The sequence below is a fragment of the Rattus norvegicus genome, chromosome 3 (assembly GCF_021556685.1).
Source record: "Rattus norvegicus strain SHRSP/BbbUtx chromosome 3, alternate assembly SHRSP_T2T, whole genome shotgun sequence".
Lineage (NCBI taxonomy): Eukaryota > Metazoa > Chordata > Mammalia > Rodentia > Muridae > Rattus > Rattus norvegicus.
Window position 1 is genome coordinate 76,813,621 of NC_141536.1, and position 23,969 is coordinate 76,837,589.

The 23,969-nt window shown below is 37.3% G+C and overlaps 1 protein-coding gene across 7 annotated transcripts in view; it reads left to right on the forward strand.

Moving 5' to 3' along the window:
* Nucleotides 1-23,969, forward strand: part of Ckap5 (cytoskeleton associated protein 5) — a 103,068-nt gene that overhangs the window by 7,099 nt on the left and 72,000 nt on the right. For 4 of the 7 annotated variants that reach the window (XR_015682889.1, NM_001426928.1, XM_087651839.1 and 1 more), the window contains 4 exon segments: nucleotides 14,752-14,844; nucleotides 16,863-17,056; nucleotides 18,758-18,964; nucleotides 22,980-23,151. Coding sequence is in view for 6 of the 7 variants with exons in the window: in NM_001426928.1 (NP_001413857.1) it covers nucleotides 14,788-14,844; nucleotides 16,863-17,056; nucleotides 18,758-18,964; nucleotides 22,980-23,151 (630 nt within the window). In the remaining variant the exon portion in view is untranslated. 7 annotated transcript variants of the gene reach the window in all.

Consider the following 23,969-nt stretch of genomic DNA (forward strand, 5'->3'; position numbering starts at 1 on the left):
TATATTTACACCCACCAAAACTAGATAAGATGGATGAAGCTAAGAAGTGCATGCTGACAGGAACCGGATATAGATCTCTCCTGAGAGACACAGCCAGAACATGTCAAATACAGAGGCGAATGCCAGCAGTAAACCACTGAGAATTCGACCCCCATTGGAGGAATTAGAGAAAGGATTGAAAGAGCTGAAGGGGCTTGTGACCACATAAGAACAACAATGCCAACCAACCAGAGCTTCCAGGGACTAGACCACTACCCAAGGACCATACATGGACTGACCCTGGGCTCCAACTGCATAGGTAGTAGTGAATAGCCCTGTTGGGGCACCAGTGGAAGGGGAAGCCCTTGGTCCTGCCAAGGCTGGATCTCCAGTGTAGGGGATTGTTGGGGGGGGGAGTATTGGGGGATGGATGGGGAGGAGAAGGGGAGAGGGAAGGGTTAGGGGGCTGATGGACAGGAAATCGGGAAAGGGAATAACATTTGAAATGTAAATAAGAAATACCCAATTTAATAAAAATGGAAGAAAAAAATGTCAAAAACAAAACAAATGTTAGACAAGCGCTATACCATGAAGCTATATCCCACAGCTTTCTGTAGTGAAATTTTTAAAAATTTTTATGTAGTTTGAATTTGTGATTCTTCAGTCTCTGTTTTACTAGGAGCTGGGCTTAGAAGTCTGTGTCATCAGTCCCTGTATCACCATTTGTTTGGGTTTTTGTTTTTTTTTTTTAAAGATTTATTATATATATATATATATATATATATATATATATATATATATATATATATATATATATATATATATATACTGTAGCTGTCTTCAGATACACCAGAAGAGGGCATCGGATCTCTTTACAGATGGATGTGAGCCACCGTGTGGTTGCTGGGAATTGAACTCAGGACCTCAGGAAGAGCAGTCAGTGCTCTTAACCACTGAGCCATCTCCAGCCCTCACCATTTGTTTATTGTTTTATTCTTTGTGGTGTGTGTGTCACATGGAGGTTAGAGGACAAGTTTTGGTAGTCCTTACCTTGTTTTTTTGAGGCAGGGTCTCTGTTTCTATTGCATTGCCATGATACACCAGGCTAGCTGGCCCAGCCAATGAGCTTCTAGACAATTTTATCTCTACCTCCCATCTCAGGAGTACTGAGATTACAGATGCATACTACCATATTGAGTATTTTATGTGAGTTCCTAGGATCATAATTCAGATTCAGGTCATCAGGAATATGCAACAATTGCTTATACCTACTGAATTTTCTCCTCTGGTCTATCTTATTTTTTTGAGTCAGTCTGTCTTGCTGAACCTGACTTTTACCATTTTGGCTAGACTGGCCAGTGAGCCCCCAGAATCTACTCTGTCCTGTCTTGGCTCTTCTGTAGATGGCTCGGAACTGAGTTAAACCTCATGCTTGCTCAGGAAGCACTTTAGCCATCCATGGAGCCATCTCTTAGCCCCTCTGTTTGTTTGTTTGTTTTTGTTTTTGTTTTATTTTTCTGGCACTACAAGATGTACTAGGCTCCTTTATGTTTCTCTAATTCAACTCCAAAATTAGAATTAGACTGTTCTTCCTTGAGCTCTGGTTCCTTTTAGTGGGTATTTAGAAATCAAGATGCAGATACACAGTATACTTGCTTCTACAGGGGTATCATCAGTATGCCCTCTCAACTGACAGAAGTAGGTAGTATACATCTTTATACTAGTGTCCTCGATGGCATATTGGTATATAGTTGTTTCTGTAACTTTCCATCTATGTTTATATTAAGTTAGACATGAAATTTATACAGATAAACAGATAATCCTTTTGACATTCAGAGGAAACTTAGATGTCCTCTTTGTCATTTGCTTTTCACAGAGATAGTTTTTTTTCTCTCCCTAATAACATCTTTTAATTGCCAGAAAACATTGTTTTTCTGATTTGGCAACAGTATTTGTTCTTGTTACAGGCCTTGGTCTAGAGGTGCATTCAAAACATTACAGTTTTGTTATAGATGTGATTGCAAATGAACCATAATAACCTTTATATCTTTTTGTTTTGTTTTTGTTCTTTTCTAGACGGGTTTTTCTGTATAGCTTTGGCTGTTCTAGAACTTGCTCTATAGACTAGGCTGGCCTTGCACTCAGAGATCTGCCTGCCTCTGCCTCCTGAGTACACCTGAAGTTGTGTGCACACTGCCTGGCACCTTTTCATCTTGTGGAACCTGATCTTTATTATTTTATGAAAGAGCATAGAACTTTGTCATCTTGATTATATTTATTTCTTAGTTGTTTGTTACTAATTAAAATAAATTATTTTAGTTATGTGGTGGTGGGAACACATGAATGCAGATACTCAAAGAGGCCAGAAGAGTCAGGTGCCTCTAAAGTTGGAGTTTCAGCAAGCTTTTTGGATCATTACTATTTCTATAATACTAGAATAAAGCAAACTACTATTCCTTCATAATGATTTAATCAAGGGGTAGAAAATAGGTCTGTGATTTTTGCCAGTGAGACAGTTATTTTACTACTGAGAAACTTGACATTGAAAACACCTTGTTTATTTGGTAACTGGACAAGTACCATGTCACAATATTTTAGACGTGGGAAAGTTGTCAGTACAAACTTGTAGTTCTGACAATACTAAAGTCCCAAAGAGGAGGTGACTTCTCCGAAGTGTTATGGGTAGTTAATGTTAGAAAGAAGTTGGAAATACCCCCCACACCCACTATACCTTTTAAGTTAAAAAAAAAAAGGGTGCTTTACACTAGTCCTTTAACATTACAGAGTGTGTCTTTACATTAGAAGAGCCTTTTAGTTGAAGGCAAAGTCGCTCTCATTTTGAACTCACTGTGTCTTATTTATTAAAAATAATTATGCTATCTTCTTTTTTAAAAAGCATATTTCTATTTCCTATTCTCAACTAAAGAACAAATCACTTACCAATGTCCAGACAACCTTCCTTTCTTGCATTCCTAATTATATTCCTTGTCTCTTCCTTTTAATTTTTCTTTTATGTATATGAGTGCCTGCATGTGTGTATATGTAATACATGCTTACAGTCCCTGCAGAGGCCAGAAGATTCCAGGAACTGGAGTTACAAGCAGTTTTTAGCCACCACCTAGGTACTAGGAATTAAACCTGGGCCCTCTGCTCTTAAAACCCAGTGCTCTTAAAAATATAATAATAATAATTGCATGGTTTTCATTCCAGTTCTTGGGACACAGAGGCAGGCAGATCTCTGTGAGTTCAAGGCCAGCATGGTCTACATCATGAGTTCTAGGACATCTAGGAATAGATCCTGTTTTGTTTTTTGTTTTTTGTTTTTTTTTTAAGAGTTATTTATTTTATGTATGTGAGTACAGTCACTTTCTTCAGACACCAGAAGAGGGCATCAGATCCCATTACAGATGGTTGTGAACCACCATGTGGTTGCTGGGAATTGAACTCAGGACCTCTGCAAGAGTAGTCAGTGCTCTTAACCGCTGAGCCATCGCTCCAGCCCTAGATCCTGTTTTAAAACAAACAAAATTACTACTTATTTGTGTGGGTTTTTGCCTAAATGTATGTCTGTACCATGTGAGTGTGTGATACCTGTGGAGTACAGAATAGTGTCAGGTCCCCTAAAACTGGAGTTACAGTAATGAGCTGCCATGTGGGTGCTGGGAACTGAACCTGGGTCCTGTGTAAGAATAAATGCTTTTAACTGCTAAGTCATTTTTCTAGTCGTTTTCCTGTCTCTTCCATGCTGAGGTTTCAGAATATCATCTTCCATATGTGCTTCTAGATACACTGTTTGGGCTTGTATTGATGCACTATAAATTAAGCAATTAATGCCCTCTTTTAAAGCTTTTGGTATTTGTTTGTAACATGGGATATATTTGTTTAATAGGGTTTTTTTTGTCTTCTAGAAAATTATGATTTAAAAATAAAGGTGTTTAATGTGACTTGCTATATGAAGACATTATTTTAGAATTTTATTTAAACCATAGAAAAGTCCATCTGAATATTGAGAAAATCAGATTGGAGGTTGGAGAACTGGCTCTGAGGTTAATTAAGAGCACGTCTTGCTTCTTAAGAGGGCCTGAGTTCATGTTGTGTGACAACACTTAGCCTTGGGAGACTCATATACATGCCTGTTCACCCCAGGTAATGAGCCCATGACAGACCAAAGACTGGATAACACCAAAGTTCAGTGTTGGTGAAACAATGAATTTTATTAGGGTTGCTGACAGAAATGTGTGTGAGGGGCTACTTAAAAGGAGCAGAAAGAACTTAGAGACAGATGCATCGTCAAAGCAGGTGACTGCAAATGTTAGGGGCTTTTCTGTGCTCCCCTAGCTCTGAAATAATGAGAACTAGACTTGATATTTTTGTTAATGAGCTTCTTGCACTAGAGCTGGGCAAATACTGAACTATTCCAACCTGACTGTGCTGGCCTGGCCTACTTCCCAACAACTTACTGCTATGTGATGTTTGCCTGCCATCTTAGTCTTGCTCTGGTTTCTTCTGCTCCATCCATTCTCTCTTCATGGTGACACATCTCCCCCTTTCTCCTCTTCCCACCTATACCCCTTCACTGGTATTGGATGTTCTGCCTCCTCACTTGCTCAGCTATTGCTGATTAACTCTTTTTTTTTTTTTTTTTTTTTAGATTTATTTATTTATTATATATGAGTACACTGTAGCTGTCTTCAGACACACCAGAAGAGGGCATCAGTTCTCATTACAGATGGTTGTGAGCCACCATGTGGTTGCTGGGATTTGAACTCAGGACCTCTGGAAGAGCAGTCAGTGCTCTTAACCACTGAGCCATCTCTCCAGCCCTGATTAACTCTTTATTAACCAATCAAAGGTGATTGAAAACAGTTTACACAACACTGAGACAGGAGGTGCTTGACCAATGCCAACATTCAGACTGCAGTCGGATCTCTGGGCTCAGTGATCAGCATCTGAATAAACTTACCTCAAAAGCTGGAAACCTCAAGTAAGTAACTCATTTGATCTAAACCTTGCCTGGCCTCAGCGTCTCTGTAGCTAGGCTTGTCTGAGAGTGACTCTCAACAAACTTTTCTTATATAATCTTGGGGAGAGAGGGTCATAGTCAATCTGAACAGTTTTAGGGACTTCCCTGAAGCTATTTTGAGTTGTTTTATCTTTTGTGATAAGGAAGTTCCTTGGGAGATGCAATGTTTCAGTCTTGAGGAGATTGATACACAGCAGTTCAATTCCAGTTGTCCACATCAAGTAGTAGCTCATAGATGCTAGTAACTCCAGTTTCAGGAGATCTAACATTCTCTAATGGCTTCCCTGGACATTTGCATGGATGTTTACATGTCTAGTACAGACACACACAAATATTTACACACAATTAAAAATAAATCTTTTAAAAGAAAATTCTGACTAATGGATTCAAATGATACATTTTTTTCATTTGTCCTGACAAGTGGTACTTTTTCTTGATCCATAAAGGTTGCTGGTAAGAAAAGTAACTTGATTTGACTATTCACATCTGCAATCTGAAAGAGTGGACCTGCATTGGTGGTAGCACACACCTTTATTCCTAGCACTCGGGAGGCAGAGGCAGGTGAGTCTCTGAATTCGAGGCCAACCAGTCTACAGATTCAGTTCCAGGATGGCCAGGGCCGTCTCAAAAAAAAACAAAACAAAACAAAAACAAAAACAAAAACCAAAAAAGACACTTATGATTCATACTAAACAGTCAGAGACTGGTTGATTTTTAAAAAGGATCTTACAAATAATTTACAAATCATTAATGATTGCTTAGAGAACTGACTTTATTTCTTAGGTATAGAACCAGATACAGACAGGAAGTTAGGACTAGTATTTCACTTACCCTTGAACTTCCAAAATTGTTGGAAGGGGCATACAAAATGGTTCATACTGCTACTTTGGAAAATGACTATTTACTTGTAAGATTAAATGTACACTTGCATACCACAAAGCATGTGGGTATTTACTTAAGAGAAATAAAACTGAACATATATACAAAAACCTGTGTGGGAAGGCTGTTAGCAATTTCTTTTCAAACCATGTTAACAATTTAGTGTCATGACCTGATAAATAGGAACATAATATTTATAATCTTGCAATCAAGTAATAAAAAGGAAGAAATCACTGTTATATGTATCTGCAGATGTTATTTTTGATTTACGTATTCTTGGGTATAGAACACAGGGACTCAGAGTTGATGAATAAGTTGGGAGAGACAAAAATTAGTGAAAAAATTGATACTCAGTGATAATCTTCAAAGATCTCAAAGACCATGTATTTACTTTTTGAGTTTTGGAGGTTTTGTTTTGTTTTAACTTTAATTGTGTGGAGGTCAGAGAACTTTGTAGGGTTCTCTCCTTGCATCTCTATGTGGTTCCAGAGACTCAACTAAGGTTGCTAGACTTGTTCAGTAAATACCCTTACCTGATGATGGATCAAGAAAAAGTACTGGTTATTCCCTGAGGTATTAATGCAGTTTACCTACAAAAGAACTTCCTTTTATGTTTTGGGGTTTTTTTAAGATTTTTTTTTTATTTTTAAGAACTTCCTTTTAAAGTACATAATTGCATATACCAATTGCATTTGTATACAATATTCCTTTGCTTACATAGACTTGCGAATTCTTAGGGAATTTTTGATAGGCCATTCATAAGAGGGGAAAGTTATCTTAGTTATTTTGCCTCCTAGTACCATCCTACCTATCTGATATTACCTAGGAGCCTTCCTTTAGCTGTGAAGGAAGTCTGTGAAAGGACAAGGGGAAGCATTGAAAGCTGCTAGAATTTCCAAGTCTTTCTGTAGCAATTTGAAAATTGCTACTTCTTAGGGAAGTTAATGGGGGGAAAAAGCAGCTTCATGATTTACTCTGATGGTTTGATTATTGTTTAATCACCCTTCGAAAACTTTAGAATTAATGGTATTGGGAACTAGTCATCTCCTTTATTTCTGTGATATTATCTTTATTACTACCAAACCAGAGATCCACTTCCAAGTTGTTCCATTATTTATCTCCTACTTTGGAAAACCTCTGAGCTAGAGGCAGCACCCTGGGTCTACAGACCTCTCGGTAAAGGTCGCTGTGGCCCCTTTAAGCGTTCTGTGTGCGTGCAAAGGAGCATTGAGGGTGGGGCGGGCACTCTTGACAGCGGTGCTCCTGTCCCCGCCCTGTAGGAGGCGGTTCCCAGCGGCTGACTTACCAATGCCGCTGCCTCCCGCCTGCTACCGGGTATTCCTGCTGATCCTGCACGGACATATATTAGGGTCGACCTCGCCCTGCTAGGGTAGCGTAAGTGTCAGACTACAAAAAGGGGGCAGGCATCCTGTTCTGGTCCGGAAGTCCTAGTGGACAGTACATGGGACTTAACCGGCCTTTCAGGGTTTAAGCCCGGGAAGGAGTGAAAACAATGCCCTCTGCAGTGTGCTAAAGTCCGGGCATCAGCTCTAATTGTGGGTGGTGACAGCGGCCTCTACGGTGTTTGGATGTGCTCTGTTTGAGTGGTTCCCGAGCCTAGTTCCTGCTTGGAGTGAAGAGAGGATTGATTTTTAGCAGAGTTTAACCTGGTGGGGCAGGATGGGGATGCAGCTGAATCTAGTACTCTGGGCCTTGGGTTTTTAGCGTGGGATTTAGAGACCTGGCTAGCCTCCCGCATGAGTAAGCTCTAGATTTTCAATCACCTTGGTAGTGTTGAACAGTAACTCCCAAAGTTGACCTAATTCACAGCGGGTTTAGCTTTCCATCTTCCTAGAGGCCTGTGTTGGTATACAGTACCCATTTTGGAGTCATTGACAATGATCATCTATTAGGGAGAGTTCAGCTAACCTTCTTTCCTGCTGATAAAATGCCACAATGTAAATGATACGTTACTTTACCTGTCTCAGTTTCTGAGGGAATGTTTGGAAGGTCATGATCCCAGAACAGGGAAAGCAACCGAAATTTGGTGAGATAAGTTGCTAGAGAAGCCATTCAAATTTCTACCTCCAATAATGCAGAATACTCAAGCAAGGTGATTCACTTTTGTTCTTATTCTTGTTAATGGGAATATCTAGAGGCAGTGAAGGTATTTATTAGAAGAATGGTGTTGTTTTTGCTTCCTCCTCCTGTAGAGATGAGATTCTTTTTGGCCTAGGGCAAGTAATAGTAATCTTAAATATTCTATGACAGTTACATAATTTTTGTCCTTTTTTAGTCCATATGCTCTTCCTACATGTGTTTTAAGTAAGGGTCTTTAAACACATAGGCTCATTATTATTATTATTTTATGGTTGCCTTTTTTCTCAAATGAGCATCATTGCATATCAGCAATCATTTAAAAGGTTTAAATTTTTAAATTTTTAGGACATTTATTTATTTGGGGATGTAGTCATGATGAGCATGTCACAGCCTATATGTAGATGCCAGAGGATAACTTAAAGGAGTTGTCTCTCTCCTTGCTTCATGTGGATTCTAGGGACTCAGGCCATCAGGCTCGACAGCAAGTGCTTTTACACTGAACCATCTTGCTGCTCTGGTTTATTATGGTGTTTGTTTGTTTGTTTGTTTGTTTGTTTGTTTGTGATATTGATGATAATTGGTATGTTACCTGGGCTGACTCCCAAACCTTTGGAATCGAGTCATCCTCTTGTCTTAACCTTCCAGATAGCTGGAATAAAAGTTAGGGATTGTGATTTGAGTGGGCAAAATTTTTCCTCAAGCTTCTCAGGCTCATACTATTGATTCTGCAGTAGCATTTTCTTAGCCAAAGTGAGAGTCCAGGAATGGTAATCAAATTCAGAGCTCTTGTATTTGATAGTGAAGAGCTTTGTAGGTCAAGAGCTTGGGAATTTGCCATAGAAGAATTGAACTGCCAATGAGTCTTTTCAAGTAAAAGGCAAATGCAAGCTGCTTATTAGCTCTCTGGTTATTGTAGACTATCAGAACATAAAAATTTAAAATAGAAGCATACCACATTTAGCATTTAGGTAGTTAGGAAGAGTCATGGATGTAAAGTAGCAGAAACTTTCTAAGCCCAGTTCTAACATTATTTATCACATAATCTCTCTGTGCCTTAATTTTTAGGTGGTTGAAGAGTAAGAATACTAGATTACTAGGGTCTGCGATTTATGATAGGATTTTATGCTCAAACATGGATATATTTAAGCCCTAGGCATTTACTAATCTTACTTTTTTTTTTTTTTTTTGGAAGCTGGGGACCGAACCCAGGGCCTTGCGCTTGCTAGGCAAGCGCTCTACCACTGAGCTAAATCCCCAACCCCTAATCTTACTTTTTTTAAAACCTGTTTTGGACATTTTATAGAAGTGGAATCATACCACTTCGACTTAGCATAATGTCGTAAAGGTTCAACTGTGTTATAAACTCTATTCACATTTTATTTCTTTGTATTCCTATTATTTTACTGGATTAGTTCACTGCATTTTGGTTATTAATTTTAGTTATCATTTGATACATATTCACTTTATTCATTCTAATTATTGTTTATTTGGTTTTAATTTGTTCTATCTATTGGAAAACATTTCATTTCTCTAAGGAGAGATTATTCAAGCCTTTAACTGTGATCTTTTGTGAAACTGAGGTTTTGTTCTATATGTATTCCATATTATTGTGTTTCTTCATTACTTCGAAAATAAATTATGGACATCAGAGCATGGTCTTTATGATAATTGTTAATTAATATTTGCACAGGAAGACAAAGTATGGTTTTCCAATAGTCACTTTAATTCACAAATAACAGAGGTAGGTGTGGTGACACACACCTATAATCTCAGTAAATGGGAAGCTGAGTCAGGAAAATTATGAATTTGGAAGCTCGCCTGAGCTGTCTAGTGAAACTATCTAAAAAGGGGAGACAAGACTGGTTCCAGTTCTTTACTTGGTCAGTGCACCAATAAAGTAAAAGAAAATGACTATAGAACTATTAAGGGGTCTGTGTGTTGTGTGTAGTATATTTTATTTTCTAGATGTTGAGTTTGATTTATTCAATATATCATTTTAAAGTATCATGTACAAATTTTTTTAGAAACTAAATTTACTTTGAGTGTTTTGAGTCCTATAAAATTATAAATTAATGTCAAATAAAATTAAGAGTGAAATAGATACTTTCTATTTGCTATCAGATGATAACTAGCTGCCTTTTTGAGCACTTGCAGCCCTTAGATTCTGAGTATCTATCTCCAAGAGTTTCATCTAAACTAACTCATATAACCCACCCAGTAACTTTACAGTATTATTAGTCCTACGTTTCTACATATGTTGCTGACTAACTTATCTCTGGCCTTTCTCCGTCTGTAGTGCCTCGGGGACAAAACATTGTTTAAACAGTGTGCATTCCAAGATAAAATAGAAAAATCATAAAAATTTTCTCAGGAGCTAAAAACTAAAATATCATGAATTACTACTTTTAGGATGAGTATATTTTTCTTTCTCTGGATAGTGTTTATTGGTTGTGCGTGTGCTAGGCAGGCACTGTGCATGGTGAACTGTAGCTTTTGTTGTTGTTGGGCCTGGAGAGTTACTCTTTTTGTTTGTTAAAATAGGGTATTAGAGGGGTTGGGGATTTAGCTCAGTGGTAGAGCGCTTGCCTAGGAAGCGCAAGGCCCTGGGTTCGGTCCCCAGCTGGGGGGGGGGGGGGGGAGGAAAATAGGGTATTAGAGCCTTAACTTACTGCCCCGATTCTACCTAGGCAAACAATACTACCCAGCCTCGCCTGTTCTCTTCTATGCTAACTTAATCTAAACTCTATCCTTGGTCTTTTCACTGTGCACTCCTCCCTCAGTGCTGTCCTGTTGGTTTAGTTACATATGTCTATTGACACTCCTACTTTTAAATCTCTAGTTCATCTGTCTTTGATGCTCCAGGCTTGAGTCCCCAACTGTTGCCTACATCAGTGCTTATCTAATGTCTGTCTTAACTCAGCTCGTCTAAAACCCCTCTTCCATTTGTTAACATGAACTTAGTAAAAGGAATATTTGTGCACTTAGAACATGACTTTTCTCTTAGACCCAGAGTACCATCATCTTTAATTTAAATTCTTCATGGCCTTCTGACTGTTTTCTGGTTTTGTTTGTTTTATTTAGTTTTTTTTTAATTGAATATTTTTTTATTTACATTTCAAATGTTATTCCCTTTCCCGGTTTCCTGTCTTTTCTGTTTTTCAAGTCATTCTGTACATGGATTTACATATGTGTTATATGGTTTTTGATTTCTTTTGTTTTTGGGTCAGGAGTTCATTCATCCTAGGCTGTCCTGTAACTGCTTGGTACCTGAGGATGACCTTGATATCCTGATCTTCCTGCCTCTATCTCCTGAATTGAAGATTTACCATCTGAGATTGTGCAGTGTAGGGACAGACCCCAAGACTTTGTGTGTACTATTCAAGCTTTCCACCCACCAAGTCACATCTCAGATCCTCTTTGAAAAATACAAGTTTGACTGGAACTGGAGCTTAGTAAAGCACTGACCTAGAGGTCCTGAGTTTAATCTCTAGCACTTCAATCAATCATCAGTCTGTTAGTCAATAAATAAATTGAAAAACAAGCCTCTGGCTGAGAAACATACAAATTTGATAGCAAATGTAATTTTATAACAGTAATTCAAAGTTGCCTGTTACTTTTGAACTGATACCTAAATTGTTATAACATTTGCTTAGAAGACCATTCAGAGTCTGACCTTGATTTCTTCAGCCTCGTTCTATATTCTACTTTCCTTGTTGAATTTACACTTAAGCCTTGTTAAGTAAAACTGCTACAATAGAAGAAGTTAGAATTGATGCTATACAAGTTTCTAAATGTTTATTTACATGTCTGTTTGTTTCTGAGAGTTCCGTTTGTAAACATGACTCTGAACTATACTTTATTTACAGGACTTGAGAGGAGCACAGGGCTCACACAGACAAGCACTCCAATGCTAAGCTATCCCACTAGCCTTTGAATCACAGTTTAACTAGCATATATAAATTTTACAAACAAAACGGTGAAATAGCAACTCATAGGAAAACTACACTGTGTGATAACCTTTATACAGATGTCCATAGAATATGACTGAGCCAGGGCATAGTGGTGTATGCCTTTAATGCCAGCACTTGGGAAACAAGCAGGAGAATCTCTGTGAGTTCAAGGCTTGCCTTTCTATATCCAAGTTCCAGGCCAGTCAGAGCTATATGATTTATGAGGCTATCTCTCAAAAGAAGAAAATTTTGATTAGGACATAGATTTAAATTTTACATGGTGGGTCATGCCTTTAAGCACTCTACATTGTGAGTTTCAGGACAGAGAGCTCTTGTCTCCATCAAAAAACAGATTTAAGTATTCTTTAAGGAAGTTCTTTTGTGGGCAAAGAAGAGGGTGGAAATGGCAATAGTATTGCAATATGTTGGTTGCATGGTAGGTTCACATATCAGAGGTTTTGTGTTTGCTTACTTTTTTGAGGGTCTTACTAAGGTCTAACTAACGCACTAGTTGACCTCAAACTGGCTTGCCTTGCCTCAGCCTTCCAAATGCTGAAATACAGAACTATACCACTGTGCCTCGCTCACACACCAGGTTTGCTGCTGTTGTTGTTAGGTATTATTTTACTATGTGAGCTTGTGCATCAGAAAGTGTCAGATCCCCTTGAACAGATAGTTGTAAACTTCCATGTGGGTGCTGGAAATAGAACTTGGGTTATTTGGAAGAGCAACAAATACTTTCAATTGCTGAATTATCTCTCCACCATACAATTTGTCAGTTTTGTTAATTGTTTTGTTTTGTTTATTGTGATGCTTCACTCATACACAATGCATGTGTATTTTTGTTGTATAAGTTAGAAATTCTAGAACTTGAGTCTTCCTTGGTGGCTCATGCCTGTAATGGCCACAACTTAGGAGGCTAAAGCAAAAGAAATCGTGGGTTCAAACTTTTTTTGGGCTATTACACATAGCAAGTCCCTGTTTCTGAGAGAGACAGACTGACAGAAACAGTCGGATGGGAAGCAAAGGAAAGGAAAAAAAAATCCAATAAGAACTGACGAGCTGACCCAGTGGGTAAAGCTCTGGGCACCCACCATGTGCCCAGCAACCTAGAGTTTGGTTCTAAATGTAGCAGGAAAGAACCGCCTCTGCAAACATCAAAACAAAACAAAACAAAACAAAACAAAAACTAAAAAATTTTAAGTTAAAATTATTGAAAAAAATTAGTGGCGTTCCCTTTTACCGTACACCTTCTGTACCAGCCATGAAAGAGGACAAACACAAAGAACACGCATATAAAGCAGTGTTTGTGTTCATTATTTGTGTAGCTGGTTTACTATGAAGAGGCCTTTTTTTTTTTCTTTTTTCTTTTTTTCAGAGCTGGGGACCGAACCCAGGGCCTTGTGCTTGCTAGGCAAGCGCTCTACCACTGAGCTAAATCCCCAACCCCTAAAGAGGCCTTAATACAAGAAAGCAATAATAATTTTAAATCCAGGCTACAAAGTAACAGGTGCAACTTGAGAGTATATAAGGAAAGCAGTTTTATAGAGGCAGTTGGGTGGCCTTTTTCTTCATGTTTCTTAAGGAAGAGTAGGAGTAAGAGGAATAAAAGAACAAGGAGTGAACTCAGAAAGATAACAAAATTATTCACTTTCCCTTAGAGAATATTTTCAAGATTTTTATTGAGTAGTTTTTGAAAAACAGTCTACTCTGGTAAGACTTTCTGTTTGGTTCACATAGTCAGATAAACTGTCCTAAAGAGTAGATGACATCTGTACATGGCCTAAGTATGGAGCTCTAGCCTGATCTGTGAGAAAACCCACGGTCCTGGTTTAGGGGAGAGAAGGGAACTGAGGAGAAAACCATGTTCCTCTATTTGCTAATATAGCCCTCTTTTGTGAATGGAAACTTCTTTTATAACAGGATAGCCTTTCAGAGCTATCTATTATATCTGGGCTTTTTTTTTTTGTTTGTTTGTTTTCTAGCAACTAAATAGAAATATGCCAAAGATGTTGAAGGGGAAGTTGATACTTTGGTTTCCAATATTCTTTTTTTTTTTTCTTTTTTTTTTTTTTTCGGAGCTGGGGTCTGAACCCAGGGCCTTGCGCTTGCTAGGCAAGTGCTCTACCACTGAGCTAAATCCCCAACCCTCCAATATTCTTTTAAGGGCCAAGTAGCTCATTTCTTTGTTTTTTTTTTTTTAAGATTTATTTATTTATTGTATATAAGTACACTGTAGCTGTCTTCATGCACACCAGAAGAAGGCATCAAATGTCATTACAGATGGTTGTGAGCCACCATGTGGTTGCTGGGAATCGAACTCAGGACCTCTGGAAGAGGAATCAGTGCTCTTAACCTCTTAGCCATCTCTCCAGCCCCCTCATTTCTTTGTTTTATTCTTTGTTATGTCTTATATTTCCCATTTTAAAAAATGTTTTTTGAGACAGTGTCTTACATAACCCAGGCTGCCCTCAAACTCACTAAATGTAGGTGAGACTGATGTTGAAGTATCCATCCTTCTGCCTCCACCTCCCATTTTTTCTGATTAAGATGTCCTATTAACTAGTTGTGGCACACACCTTTAATTTTAGCACATAGCAGGCAAATCTATGTGAATTTGAGGACAGCCAGAATCATAGTGAGACCCTGTCTCAAAAAACAAAAAGGAAAAAAGAAAGAAAAGTGTTCTATTAGTGGAATTAAATAGTAGGCATTTGATCAAATGTATGATGAAATAACCAAAGAAAAGTCACTTTTGCCATGAGAATATTTGCTGGTCTATTTACTAGAGTTAACAAGTATCTACTTTTATCTGACTAGGAGTACTTTTAACTCCAAGAGAAAACTAGAAGCACAATGGGAGATGATAGTGAGTGGTTGAAACTACCAGTTGATCAGAAATGCGAACACAAGGTAAGACTTCTAGAACATAAATGTATTGTTATTAACTTGTTTTATCAGCAGTTATACTCTTTATAGTACATCTGCTTATACTATTTATAGTTACATTTAATGTGTATTAATATATTTGATATATTTAATACTATATACTTCTACTAGTTATACTTATTCTATTTGCTTATACTTACACTATTTATAGTACACCTTACTTAGAATGTAAAAAACATTGGCAATTTAAAAAAACACTGATGTGTTGTTAAGAACATATTTTATGTCATTAGAAATAGGTGTCTTGTGCTCGCTTTGGCAGCACATATACTTGAAATAAGTGTGACAGTACAGGAGATATGGTAGCAGGAGAATCAGGAAATCAAGGCTATCCTTGGTTATATAGCAAATCCTAGGCCAACCTGTGCTGGGCTAAATGACCCTGTCAAAAAAGGAAAAAGGAAAAAAGCTGGGGAGATGATTTAGTAATTAAAAAAACACTTGCTGTTCCAGCCTGATGACCTAAGTTCTAAACCCAAATCTATGCAAAAGGCTCAATTCGATGATTTGGTTTGCATTTGTAATCCCAGCAGCCTGTGGTTAAGTGGGAGATGGAGACAAGTAAATCTCCTAAGCTCTCAGGCCAGCTAGCCTAAGTTTGCAGTGCAGAAATGAGGGAGACACTGCTTCCAAAAAAAAGGGTAGAAAGAGAAAAGCTATTACAAAAAGTTGACTTGTGACCTCTACACGTACATATACTGTGGCACATGTGCACCTTTAGTCACACAGATAACCACATACTACACATCACACACATATCCCACAAACACAAAATAGGTGTCATTAGCTTCATTAAAATTTTTGTCTCTAATCCCAGCAGTCAAAAAGGAGAGTGGAAGCAGGGTGGCCAGCCTTGTCTACAGAATGAGTTTTAGGACAAGGAACTACACAAAGAAACACTGTCTCAAAAACAAACAAAACCACACACAAACACACACATAGTCTGGAAACAATTTAAAGAAAGAAAGAAAAGTGTATTAGAAGAAGAAAATATATGTTTAAAATGACAAGTTGGGTAGCTTTTTCATTTGCAAATTCATTATTTTTGTGTTGCAGTTATATTCTGGTTTGACTCTTGATGTCCAGCATTTTTTAGATTCTCTGGTTTATATGATATATATTCCAGTGTATATCCTCTTAGACTAGCCATCTATTAATTATGGATAATTTTAAGTTAATAGTTAATTTATGATTTATATTATTATTTAGTGGTTATGTTTTTCAGTTGGTTTCATTTTCCCTAACTATACCTGTGAGATTTTTAATTTTTATTTAAATTTATTAATTTAATTTAGACACAGGGTATGGCTCTACAGCTAAGACAATCTTCCTGCCTCAGTTTCCTGAGTGCTGGGATTATAGGTATAATTTACCATGCCTATCCATTTTTAAAGCAAATTTCTCCCACATAGTAGAGTTGAGAATTCCATTTCCTTTCTTACAAATGTCTACTTAAAATCAACAAGTTAGCTATTTTCTCATTTTTGTTTGGGTTTTTGTTTTTGTTTTTTTGAGACAGAATTTCTCTATATGTGGAAGTCAGCATCTTAATTAAGAAGGTTCTGTCAAACCAAGGTCATCAGGCTTACCCAGCAAGCTTCCTTACTGAGCTGCCTCTGTGGCCTTGCTATTAATTTCTAGGTAGCCTTGGCAAAACATTCTTTTGTTTATTGAAGCTGGGCATGGGTGGCACAGGCCTTTGATTCCAGCACAAGGAGGCATGTGGGTTTCTGAGTTCCAGGACAGCTTGATCTACATAGTGAGTTCCAGGACAGAAAAGAGTCCCTGTTTCAAAACAACAAAATAAATTGTTCATTGACCACTTATTTTTTGAAAATTGTCAGAATTCAGAATTTCTTAAACTCCTTTTTTCTGTTATGGGATATTTTGTTCAAATTATCTTACAGGATATTCTTTTACTTCTACAGATTATTACTGAATAATACCATTAACCTTGTTTCAAAATACTAATTTTGTTTTAGCTGTGGAAAGCAAGATTAAGTGGGTATGAAGAGGCCCTGAAGATCTTCCAGAAAATAAAGGATGAAAAGAGTCCAGAATGGTCCAAATACTTAGGATTAATCAAAAAATTTGTCACAGATTCCAACGCAGTGGTTCAATTGAAAGGACTAGAAGCTGCACTTGTCTATGTTGAAAGTGCTCATGTTGCAGGAAAGTGAGTAATTTATTTCTACAATTCAGTAAACATCTCTGTGTAAGGCTACACAGAAAAGTATGTGTATTTATAGAGCCTCTGTTACAATTTTAGAACATACTAATAGTCTTTCATTGTCTTTAATTAGTCTAAATGGTACATGAAATCTCTAAAATGGAATAATTATTTGTTTCTATGTGTTTGGGTACATGTGGAAGTCAGAGGACAGCTTGTGGAAATAGTTTTCTTTCCACTCCTTAAGTTCCATAGGTTGAACTTATGTCCTCTGGTTTGGCAACAAGTATCTTTACATTCTGAGGATTCTAGCTAGCCCTTTTTTCTTTTTGAGCATTTTATATGGGAATTATTCAAAATTTAGTGTCCTACTTGGGGTTTCATTGCTGCAAAGAGACACCATGACCAAGGTAACTCATATAAAGATAAACATTTAATTGACAGTGGCTTAGAGTTTCAGGGGTTCAGTCCATTATCATCACAGTAGGAAGCATGGCATCCGGCAGACAAACAAGTGTGCTGTAGGAGTTGAGAGTTCTACATCTTGCTCTGAAGCCAGAAGTAGTCTGTCTCTCATTTCACACTGTTAGGAAACTGAGCATAGGACCTCAAAGCCTACCTACACAGTGATACACTTCCTCTAACAGACCACACCTCCTAATAGTGCCACTTACCGGGCCAAGCATATTCGAACCACCATGCTTGTAGAAGTAGTTACTGTAAAGTCATCATAAAGAAAGTATAAGAGCCTTACTGAAAACAAGTGAGCATTATGAAAAACTTCTCTTAAAACATGTAATCACCATTTAACTTCCAAGGCCGTTTGTTTGTTGAGGTAGTGAATTCTAATGTGTTTCCTGGCCTATTTGACTCCAACTATAGATGTCTATACTTTATTGTCTATACTTTATTAACTTGATTTTTCTTAGTATCTAATAAGTCATCGATGAGAGATTCTACACACAAAAAGTTGAGACTATTAATTATACAAGAAAGATTTTTTTTTTTTTTTTTTTTTGGTTCTGTTTTTCGGAGCTGGGGACCGAACCCAGGGCCTTGCGCTTCCTAGGCAAGCGCTCTACCACTGAGCTAAATCCCCAACCCATAAAGATATTTTTACTTCAATGACCAGGCAAGTAAACATCTTCAGTTTGACAGTTTGGTTAGTTATAACCAATATTAATGAAAAGATTGAATTTTTTATTTCTTCGCATATCAGAAACTTTTGACACATTTTGATTAAAAAAAGAATTTTGACAAATTCTTCTGATATTAGAAGCTTTTTTGGCAAATACTACCTGTAGCCCTAACCTAATTGGTTCCTTTAGCTTCCGTAATTATGAGTTTTATTTAATTTACAAGGCACTCAGTGCGATAAAGTTACTAAAAGGTTCTGCTAAGAAGTTGAGTCTTTCCTTATTAAAGATATGTCCCTCATTGTATGAATAAATTCTCTTGTCCTAAAAATGTCTAAAATAACTTATTTCAAAACATAGCAATTCTACAATTCTTTATAGAGTATATGCTTGCACACTCACATGTAAGACAGGCACACATGCATACACCCTAAAGATAGGCTGCAAAGAGTGTTCAAAGACAATTCTGTGTCTGAATTTCTATACTTATAAACTGAAGTCATAGTGAAGTGTGTCTAGAGCTTATCTCTTTTTACTTACATATCCGTTTGTGTGTGTGTGGTGTTTACAGAACAACAGGTGAAGTTGTATCGGGTGTCGTAAGTAAAGTCTTCAACCAACCTAAAGCCAAAGCCAAGGAGCTAGGCATAGAGATTTGCCTCATGTACGTAGAGATTGAGAAAGGAGAGTCTGTACAAGAAGAGCTCCTGAAAGGCCTGGATAATAAGAACCCCAAGATCATAGTGGCCTGTATAGAAACACTGAGGAAAGCCTTAAGGTGAGACCTTTTGTATTTTAGTTTTCTTAAGTATGCTGACTGAATTTGGGTTCTAGGTTTAAACAGAAATGGAGACGGTTAAACTTCTAATTTCATCCTTCAAGTTTGTTCTTTGGTTATTTTCTCTAAATTCCTTTCTGTTGAAGGAGAGCAGGGAACATTTCTGTTCAATTTGAGAATTAGCTCTTTTTTGTAAAATTATATGTGTGTATATGCAGTTTTTTCCTGCTAGCTTCAACAGTAGGCTCAGGTTAGGTATAAAGCTAGTATTTTGGCTAGAGCAAACCTTTGTTTGGAGTCTTTTTGGTAAACATCAAAAATAACTTGTTCTAAACTTGGTTTGGTGTAAAAAAAAAAAAATTAACTCCTATATGCCTTGTCTTCAGTCCTAGAGTTCTTACTGAACACTGAAGTTCTTTATATATGCACTGTCCTTGAGGGACAAGTTGCTAAGATTTGGTAGAGAACTCTGACTTTGTTAAGTCAGTGGTTCTGATTAAACTGACTCTTAATCCTCTTTCCAGTTGAAGACTGAGCATTCTCCCACTTAGCTACACCCAAATCTAGGCAGTTCTTAAGTCCTGCCTCCTATCTCCAGTCATTGTCCACTGTTAGCTACTTTAAAAAGTAGGCACTACTTAGGGCTTGTGAGATGATTCTGTATTTAAGAGTACTGGCTGCGGGGAGGCGGGGAAGAAAAAAAGCAGAAAACTGGTTGTTCTACCAGAGGTCTTGAGTTCAATTCCCAGCAACATGACCATCTCCTAAGAAGGGATCTAATTCCCTCTTCTAGCATATAGATTTATGTTCAGACAGAGCATTCCTACATATTAAAAAATACAGAAAGGAGGAAATCTTTTTTTTTTTTTTTTTTTTGGTTATTTTTTTCGGAGCTGGGGACTGAACCCAGGGCCTTGCGCTTCCTAGGTAAGCGCTCTACCACTGAGCTAAATCCCCAGCCCCAGAGGAAATCTTAGGTGAAGATCATTCCTTTGGTTTATGACTCACATCTTGGAGATAAGTGTCTTAACATGTTTATTTTATGTGAAAGTATCATTCTTGAATTTTGTTGAGCTATCCTTGATTTTTGTTCTCCTTTGCCTGATTTCTAATATTCTTTTATAAAGTTTGACTTTTATCTAGATTTTTGGGTGATAGAGTGTCCTTATTTAATTGTTTTATCATCGCATGTGTATGTGATTCATGAATGGGAGTACGGTACAAGAGTGCCAGAGCACACATGGAGAGAAAGCTCAGCGGACAGTCTCAGGTCAGGCAAGTGCTTAAAACCCACTGAGCCAGCTTGCTGTCCCAATGACAGTTTCTTTATTTCTAATCTTTTATGGTATAATAAGTACATGGAGCTTTTCCTTTAGCTTTGTTTTGTTTTTGAGACAGAGTCTCTCTCTCTAACTCAAGGTCTCAGACTCATGGCATTCCTTCTGCCTCTCTCTCTAGAGTGCCAAGATAACAGGGATGAGCCACCATACGTAGTGTATCTTTATGGATAGTAAAAATTGTATCATTTTTGCCTTTTAGAAATTTTTCAGATTAGACCACAAGCACTACTCTCGATACTGCCAACCTCCCCTCCACACTGGGCTAAATTAAATGGTTAGATAGATAGATAGATAGATAGATAGATAGATAGATAGATAGATAGAGAAATTTAATAAGTTTACAGACTTTGCTTGTATGGTAGATGTATTCCGTGTTGCCTGCATGTATGTGTGCTGTGTGCATGCCTACTGCTACAAAGGTCAGAAGAGGGGATCAGATTCCCCACAGCTGGAGTTAGTGGTGGTTGTGAATTTAACACAGGAACCAAGGTCCTCTTCAGGATAGCAAGAGGTCTTAACTGCTGAGCCCTATCTCTAGTCCCCCTATTCTATCCTTAATATAATAAAATGTACATCATACTGAAAATCTTCTGCCTTTAAATTAAGAATTTCTACTTCAGACTGTTTTATACTGTAGTATTTTACTTTTAAACCGACTAGGAGAATAAGTATAGGAAAAGAATAAGTTACATTTATCTTTTTTATGCAGTCATTATCTGTGGTGTCTGTGTCATTATTTTCAGTGCCTAGGGAAAAAATCCAGGGTCTCTAATGTTCTAGGAAAGCACTTTACTACGGAATGTCTCTACTTCCAGCACGTCCTTATTCATGATCTGTAGTTTACCTTGGTGTTTTTTTGTTTTCCTAGAGCATTTCAGAATGTAAAAGTAGCTGTTTAGGACTTAGAGGCTACACTGCTCCATTTTAGGTGCCATAGCCTCCTAAAGTTACTATTGGTGACAACTTTAGGGGGTTGCAGAAAACATTCTGTCATTCCTAAAATAGGATTGTAGAAACTGTTTTTGCTTTTAAACTTCTCCATTCATTCATTCATTTTAGTGTTTTGATCAAGGACTCGGGTAACTTCTGCTGTCTTGAAACTTTCTATGTAGCTGAGGATGACCATGAACTGCTGATCTTCCTCCTCTCAATTTCTAAAATTATAAGTGTGTGCTAAGATACCTAACTTTTCTATCAAAATTGGAATTGGTTTTGTTTATGTATCTTTTTTCCATGTGGACTTGTTTCATTTCTTTTATTCTCTTTTATAGCTGTTGTCGAGCGATTTTGTTATATTTGTGGAAATGAGATAAAATTACACACATGTGTTAACAGTATATTGTTTTAACTGATTATAGTAAGTACTATCACCTGAAGTCCCAGCACTTGGCATACTGAGACAGGAGAATCACCAAAACTGCCCTAGGTTTCTTGAAAATTAAAAGAACTAAAGGCCTTAAATGTATTTGAGTCCAACTCATTCTGAAATTCAGTAATTTATAATTGAATCCTCGCTGTTTCAGAATTTGCTGTTGAGAAATGTTAAAAATTAAGACCAGAAAGTTAATACTAAAACTAGCATCTTGGTACATGTCTGTGATCATATCCCTTGGGAAGCTGAGATTAGAACATTATGAAATGGAAGCTAGTGTGCCCTTCACAGCAATACTGTATCTCAACACTAATATCGGTTAATTATGAACCGTATAAACCAACAGTTTATACGGCTAAACATCCTATTTTACAAAATAACAAGTCAGAATACAGATGTTTTCCCATTGGAAAAAAACACTAAAACACTAAATCAAAAAGAGTTAAGGGGTTGTCTTAGTTACTTTGCTATTGTTGTGAAGAGACACCATGACCAAGGCAACTTATAAAAGAAAGCATTAATTCAGTCCCCAGCTCCGAAAAAAAGAAAAAGAAAAAGGAAAAAAAAAAAAAGGCAGCTAAAAGAAAGCATTAAATGGGGACTTGCTTATAGTTTTAAATGGTAAACCCATGATCATCATGGTGGGGAGCAAGGCAGTAGACAAGCATGGAGTGAGACTGGGGGGAGGAGACCTTGTGTCAGCTTTTGTCAGCTTTTTAAACCACAAAGCCCACCCTCAATGACACACCGTGCATGGTGCCATTTTTATTGAAACCACCACAGAAATATGGTAGTTGAAAAATCAAGAATGAAATGTCAGATGAACCTGAAAAATTAAGAATGAACCCGTCAGATTGAGTAATCTTTCTTTAGTTAATGGAAAGTTCCATTTTTAAATGTTAACATTATTTTGGACTCTAGACAAATGTCTAAGAATGACAGCTAATTATTAAATATATAACCTACATATGTATACATATGGGATATGGATGGATAAGTATATAGGTAGATGGTTTTGAACTCCATTTGTTACCTTAAGAAATATTTTACATATTCATATATGATTTATTTATTTGTTTGTTTGTTTTTGAGACAGTATCTCTTTACACAGCCCTGGCTATCCTGGAATTCACTGTATAGACCAGGCTGGCCTTGAACTCAAGAGAGAGCCTCCTTCCTCCATCTCTTAAGTGCTGGGAGTAAAGTGTGCATCACCACACCGTGTGCAATACATGCTCTGGAGCTATAATGTTCAATGAAGCATGACATGTTGACAGGTTTCCCTCAAATCTTTTACTTACAGTGAATTTGGTTCCAAAATCATCTTACTAAAGCCAATTATTAAAGTGTTGCCAAAACTATTTGAATCTCGAGACAAGGCTGTTCGGGATGAAGCCAAACTATTTGCTATAGAGATTTATCGATGGAATCGAGATGCTGTGAAACACACATTACAAAATATAAATTCTGTCCAGGTAAGGTGCAGATTTCTTTGCTTATTTTTGTATCAGGTTAATATAGATGCATTTCCTACTTGTAATTGTTAATATCTATTCTTACACATAATTATTTTTTTATTTTGAAGATTTAAATGGGTTGAATTTTAGAGCATAGACTTTTTGCTATTACTGTCCATCACTCTTCCCCTACCCCCCCCACACACCCCCAAATAGGGAGCAAGTCCTGTATCTTACACATATTAGACAGAACTAGGTTCTGTTTTGTTCAGGTGTCTATAGAACATCTCCATCTTCTGTATCCCCGGGCCTGGTAGTATTAGATCTGTCAACTTAAAACATATTTTTATAATTCTGTTGAGTAGAAGGGCTTGCTTGGATGAAACAATTCTGTCATATAGTTACTTTTGGAGCTTTTTGATAATATAACATATTTGGATTCATAAACTAGTGATATTATCTTAAAAATAATGAATTTGGAAAGTGGAGAGCTGTCTCACAGGTTAAGGGCATTTGCAGCTCTTGTAGAGCCAGCCTTCATAGCCTCTGCATATATGAAGTATATGAATACTTGCATGCCTGAAGGCAAACGCTCATACACATTAAAGAAAATAAATCTTTCTTAAAGAATTTTGTTGGGGTTGGGGATTTAGCTCAGTGGTAGAGCGCTTGCCTAGGAAGCACAAGGCCCTGGGTTCGATCCCCAGCTCCGGAAAAAAAAAAAAAAAAAGAATTTTGTTCTTAGACATAAACCTTCAGTGTGGTAAAGTAGTAGGTTGATTTGACTTATGCTACAAAATAAAGTTTTGTCTTTGATTTTCCTATTAATACCATAA